Here is a 6,000-nt window from a genome sequence, read left to right on the forward strand (position 1 = left end):
CTCTCTCTCTCTCTCTCTCTCTCTCTCTCTCTCTCTCTCTCTCAATGAGAGCCAGCAAAAAGAAAGTTCTCTTTTTCTCTCTCTTTCTCCCAAAGCATAGCCAGAAAAAGCATCAACTAGCGTCGCTTGGCTGGCTGCTTTTTTTCTCCGCAAATTGCGCCGCAAATCCCGGAAATCCGTACTGCTGTTGCCACGTGGCACTGGCGCAAAAAATTAGGGTTTCCACCACATTTAGGGTTTCAGCCAGCAGCTAGGGTTAGGGTTTCCAGAAATTAGGGTTTTTGCAAAATTAGGGTTTCTGGCAGAAATTAGGTTTTGCAGGAATTTTAGGGTTTTTGGCAAAAATTAGGGTTTCTGCTGTCCGTAGCCACGTCATCACTTTGGTCACTTTGTGACAGTGTCCTACTTCAAAGTCATTTAGGCCCCTCGCTACACTTATAAGTTGGTGGGTACTAGGAACTTAACTCAAAAGAGGCAAACTGGACACATGGGGGCTCCTGATTAGCTTTCCCAGTCTGCATGAAGAGGGGGGCCCTCCATTTCAAGAGAGGGGGCTGATTTTTACTCTACAGTGTGCTACAATGTGTGTGAGTAGTGAATGCAGGTGATCGTAGCTTTAGTGGAAAGCTTGCCTTCTCCCTTGCTCTATATAGTGTGACGATTTGCTATCGCACATCTCTCTCTCTCCTTTGCACATATGGTAATGCCCCACTAGTTGGACTTCTCAGATGACCATGAACAGTTCTAGGGGTTTTATGCGTGTTTGCCGAGGCAAGAGCCTTCTGTACAGGAACAGGGTTAGCTAATTGCTAATTCCCTTCAGGTACGCACAGTTCCATTTCGATGTAGAGGTGTTCGCTCCGCCCAAAACGATTCAAAAGAGAAAATTACAGCCTGTTGTGTTTTTCTGCAGGTTTAGGGTTTCGCACCTAAACTGCAGGACATTGCCAGGGGAGCCTTGGGAAAGCTGTGGGATGCTTAAATAGGGCTTTGGGCACCTAACAATGACCAAACAGGGAATTACAGCATGCTGAAATTGACCTGCAGTTGATTGGAAAGCTTCCATACTGCAAGGGAAAGTGTCCTTGACGTGTACTTTTGATCTACAGGGATTTTTGCACCGTTATGTTGGAGAAATGGAGTCAAAAACCTGCAATTACAGCCATGGACAGGTTTTGACAACTTGGTGAGGGTTAGGTGGAAGCGTTCGGATCGTTTATTTGCTAGGGGAGCCTTGAGAAAGCATTGGGTGCTTGTCTAAGACAATTTAGAGATATTTCCTATGAGGAATCTCGTTTAATTCAAGGGGCAAGTGACCCTACAGGTATGAGAGCTCGAGGGCTATCCACAGAAGTGATCGGCACGTTAGTCAAAGCGCAAAACAAAGAATTCAGCGTGCTGCAATTTCTTGCCAGGTTTTGTAAAGTGCTCTAAAGTGTGGAAACTCACCGTGTACTTGGAATTTTGTCCGTGGAGACTTCTACGTTCCTTCCATCCATGAACAGGTGGTTAATGTAACAAACTTGGACACTCCAAGTCAAGATTCCACCGTGACACGACAAGAATTCACTTCAAATCAGTTCACAGTTCACAATTGATTCGACATGGCCCGATAGAGTTCCGTGTCTAGAGATACTGGCCCCAAAGACTGGCGCCCCTTTCGGTATTTCTTTCTGTATTAATTTGTTGCACAAAGTACACGGAGTGGTTGGGTCTCACTCCTAGACTCGGCGTCCAGATGCTGTGAGAAGTGGGAGCCCAACTACACTTATAAAGTGTTACAAGGGATGCCAAAAGCAGAGCCCCAAAAGCTTGTAAATTAAAAGCATTTAAAATTAAAGCAAACCTTCAAAAGCTCTCCCTCTCTCTCCGACCATCTTGTGGTGACTTGCCCTTCATTGCTGCGAATGAAACTCTTGGCCGTCGGCCGCTTCACATTGGCCACACAATGTCCGGCCATTTGTGACTTCAAAAAGAGGGTCCCAAAAGTTGAATAAAAATCAAGGAAAAGAAACCAACAACTAAGGTTAGTGGTTGCCATAGCCTTGTGACAGTGCTTGTGTTGCAGGTACTGGATGTGTCTGGAGAGGTGAACCCCACAATCACCTATATGGGTAAAAAGGGCCAGGTCGACCAGAAATAATGCTAGAAGGCACCCACAACCTTGTACTTGTTGGCTAAATGTCACTTATTGATGAGCTTAAACTCATAAGAAGAGGTGCTTCGTATGTAGATAATTCCCTGGGCATTGGTACTAATGCAGCTGTATGGGAACACTCCCCAGTGCCTACACCTAGCAGACACTCGTTGTGCTCATATGCAATTAGAGGGTATATGCAGGTACTCTGAAGTGCCTGGACATGCACGTCCTACGTACAGGCTCACAAAGAACACTTCCTAGGCTGTCCTAAACCCTAGAAGTACGAGTTACAACTTGTCCACATGCACATAGAGTTAGATGTGCATGTGACAACTTTAGCACTTAAAACATTTGAATTGAAAAGAGAATATTACACTTGGGACGGGACATAGAGTAGCGGAGCCCCACTCCCAAAAGCATTGGCCCCTAGGCACCCCTTCGATGTTTCTTTACTTATTGATCTCCACAAATACAACTTCCAGGAGGAGCACTTGTCCAAACTCTGTCTAAGAACCTCTCCCAAGGCCATTAATTTATAGGCTCTCGGCCCCTTTGCTTTTACTAGTGCTCAAACGTGCGAAATTTATTTGTTTTTAAAACCTCAAAAGGCTTAAGCTGAAGTTTGTAAAAAGCTGAGAATTTTAAGCATTTTTTGTCCTTGTTTCTGTTTCTCCCCTTCATCGTTTTCGTTTTTGACCCCTTGGTCAAGAAATGTTTCCCATTTTAGGTGACTTTGGATGATGGGCTGTCGCCAGCTAAATATTGGCAAAAACACCGGGTTTGTAGAGGTCTAGATTGCGCTGGTCCCCCCTTTGAGATCTGAGGTTCCTTTTTCTTCTACTGATCTTGCCTAAAGTAAGATCTGAAGGGTCACTTTTATACTCGAGTCTTGGCCAATTTTGAGTCTACCATTTGTTACAAAATACCATGTTGAAATCTTTGCTAAAATTGCCAAGTTACCGTCAGTTAAATCTTTCTTAGAGGTACCTGCAAAAAACACACCTGGTGAGGACTGCACATCCTCACACATCACATGCTTTGTGTTCTGAATTGGTGGAGACGCGAGAATTGTGCATGCCGACGTCACTGGTGCTGCCAGCAATGATTGGATACCCAACTAGACCTCGTAGACTGGGTTATGCAGGCGTCCTAAGTACTCTAATGGGCTTGTCCTGGCATGCAGGTCCGACGAACAAGCTCACAACAGTGCCAGGCTAGATCTCCTAGGATTTCATAGTCTACAGGTCGGCTTTGCATAGTAGCATGTCAACATGGCACACAGAGCCACCCGAGTCCTCGGCTGGTCAAGGGCTAATCTGCTTCTGAAGTGACCCACTTGACTCGTCGGTTGCCCCATGGTACACTTTCTTGTGTACATCTTCGTGTTATAGCTGGCATAGCGGTGATCAGGCTTGCACCAAGCCAATGTACAGTGACATCTATTTGTTACCAAGTGCATATCCTCTTCCTCTACTGAGACTTCTATGCCTTCAAGATGCTTGATTAACACAACATATACTTGGAATTTGAGGCTCTGAAACACAAAGTATAAATGACTACGAGCACGAAGATTACGGCCAAATTTTGTAGCCATCAGATTGTGTGTTTCTTGCAAAACACACCCCATTAAAGATGTTAAATAGTTCTAATACTTTTTTTTTTGATACATTTTCTCAAATTGAGCTACAAAAATGAGAGTCATAGAGTATGGCATGAATTAGATTTTCAAGCTGTGTTGTGTTTCTTTTCAGGGCATTGGTAAGAGCCCTCAGATGTTTGTGGGTACTGACTTTAGTTGCTAATTGCAGGCTTCGCGTGCACGATTATTCAAAGAGTACAAGGACGTGCAAAGGGAAAAATCAGCAGATACAGACATTCTGCTAACGTGTGATGAAAACAACATTTACAGATGGACAGCACATATAAAGGTGACTGAACGTTCTTACAAATTAAGTTAGGTGAAAAGAGCAAACATTATAATTCTCAAGATGGTGACAGGGCCCTGCTGAGACACCATATCAGGAAGGCATTTTTCAACTTTCCATAAATGTGCCAGAGCAGTATCCCCTTGTTCCCCCTCAAGTGAGGTTTTTGACGAAGGTGTTTCATCCAAATGTGCATTTCAAGGTACCCAATCTCTTCCTGGCTGACTATGCTTTGCTTGTATTGGCCTGAGTGCTATCTGCTACTTGTTTGCTCTTCTTTTGTGTGCTCTCTCTTCCTTTAGGAGTTTGGTTTTCTTCTACTCCCACAAGTATGTGATATCCACTAGGGTAGGGGGGTTTGGTAAGCTTGAGGCCATTGATTCCTCTAAGCTTCAAACCTCAAATGGCCAATCCCTGATGTATGATCATTGCTTAGCTTCAAGCAAACAGTCATGTTTCTTCTATCAAACTCTTTGTTATTGTTATTTATCTTAGTTTTCAAGTGATTCTCTGTTCGCTCAGGTTTCTTCTTTCAAAGTTTGTATCAATAAAATTCTCGTTATTTGTGGAAGCATGGGGTTCTTTGATGCAATCATGGACCTTCCTTTGCTCCTTTCTTGGGTGCTACAAGTGCTGTGATGTGGTCCTGCGTGCCAGCAGAGATGTATGAAGCTAATGTGCATCTCTTTTACAGCCAGTTTAACTTTTGTCAGTGTGAGGACAAGGGTCCGGGCAAGGCTTGGCAAAGGGGTTATGAAGTCACATGGCTTGGGAACGGAGCCTTGTATAGCATGGCTATATAAGGGTATGAATATCAAGCCACTTCCCTTGTCTTCTCAGTCAGTGTTAGGAGTTTTGGAACCTCTCGAATGCAGCTAACATACTGCTGGCAACACCTTCAAGACATCCTTCAGCATGGGCAGGCTCTCACTGTCTTTGGCTATAACAAGTCATGATGTGTAGAACTCATTGATATGAAGTTCTGTGCATTTCAATCTCCAAGGGCTTTGGGTTTGTGAAACTACACATAGCGAGGGTATTCTGATGTGTAGCTCTTGAGGGTCTTTTCTGATTGGTTAGTCTGTTTTACAGTGAAAGGTCTGTTATGTACAGACTAACCTTTTGTGGATCTCTTCAAATTTAAGTCCATTTCCAGTCCTATTTATTTTGATTTTTGTAATCTTTAAATGGATAACGTTGATGGGATAAGACATGCTTTTCATGTTGATAGTTCTGTTCCTTTATTGGGCATTCCTCCTGGTGCTTTTTGCAGACTGGTGAAATTTGTCTAGATATATTGAAGACGGCTTGGAGTCCGGCATGGACTCTGCAGTCAGTTTGCCGGGCGATCATTGCTCTCATGGCCCATCCTGAGGCTGACAGTCCACTTAACTGCGATTGTGGTGAGAGAGCTTTCGTGATGCCAGCATTTAACATTTTATTACGTAAGTACTCCTTATTTATGCTAATGGGTTTTAACAGGCAATCTTTTGAGGTCTGGCGATCTTCGTGGGTACCAATCAATGGCACGCATGTATACTCGCCTTGCTGCTTCTCCTAACGTTTCCCATTGATTTACATGAGAGCCTTAGTTGGGATGATGCAGAGAGAGAGAGAGAGAGAGTGAACCATACTATTCCCAATGTATATTCGTTTGAATATCTTATTTACTTACTGACAGCTACTGTTTAATTTTACTTACTCAGTTGACCAAGGTTTGCTTTAGTTTGAAGCATTTTGCTGTACACAATATATGTTGATTATATGGAGGTCAGGTGAGACATTTTGGTGAAAAGAAAGGTTGGTTGCTGTCTTGCTATTGACATGGGACTGAAGATACAAGGTGAGATGGAGGAGTGTCTCTTGAAGTTTTCTAGGCAGGTTGTGCTATGTGTTTCGCTGCTTTTCCGCGAAGTTTCTGCAGCCCGGGGAATT

The 6,000-nt window shown here is 43.7% G+C and overlaps 1 protein-coding gene across 1 annotated transcript in view; it reads left to right on the forward strand.

The window, feature by feature from the left end:
• PEX4 (peroxin4) overlaps nucleotides 1-5,779 on the forward strand; it is a 47,853-nt gene extending 42,074 nt beyond the window's left edge. The window contains exons 2-5 of the mRNA XM_086529811.1: nucleotides 3,949-4,068; nucleotides 4,139-4,267; nucleotides 5,339-5,468; nucleotides 5,548-5,779. Coding sequence (XP_086385937.1) covers nucleotides 3,949-4,068; nucleotides 4,139-4,267; nucleotides 5,339-5,468; nucleotides 5,548-5,639 — 471 coding nt within the window. The 3' untranslated portion in view covers nucleotides 5,640-5,779. The remainder of the gene's footprint in view (nucleotides 1-3,948; nucleotides 4,069-4,138; nucleotides 4,268-5,338; nucleotides 5,469-5,547) is intronic.
• Nucleotides 5,780-6,000: the final 221 nt, after the last annotated feature.

Source organism: Adiantum capillus-veneris, chromosome 2, assembly GCF_014529385.1.
Source record: "Adiantum capillus-veneris isolate H3 chromosome 2, ASM1452938v2, whole genome shotgun sequence".
Lineage (NCBI taxonomy): Eukaryota > Viridiplantae > Streptophyta > Polypodiopsida > Polypodiales > Pteridaceae > Adiantum > Adiantum capillus-veneris.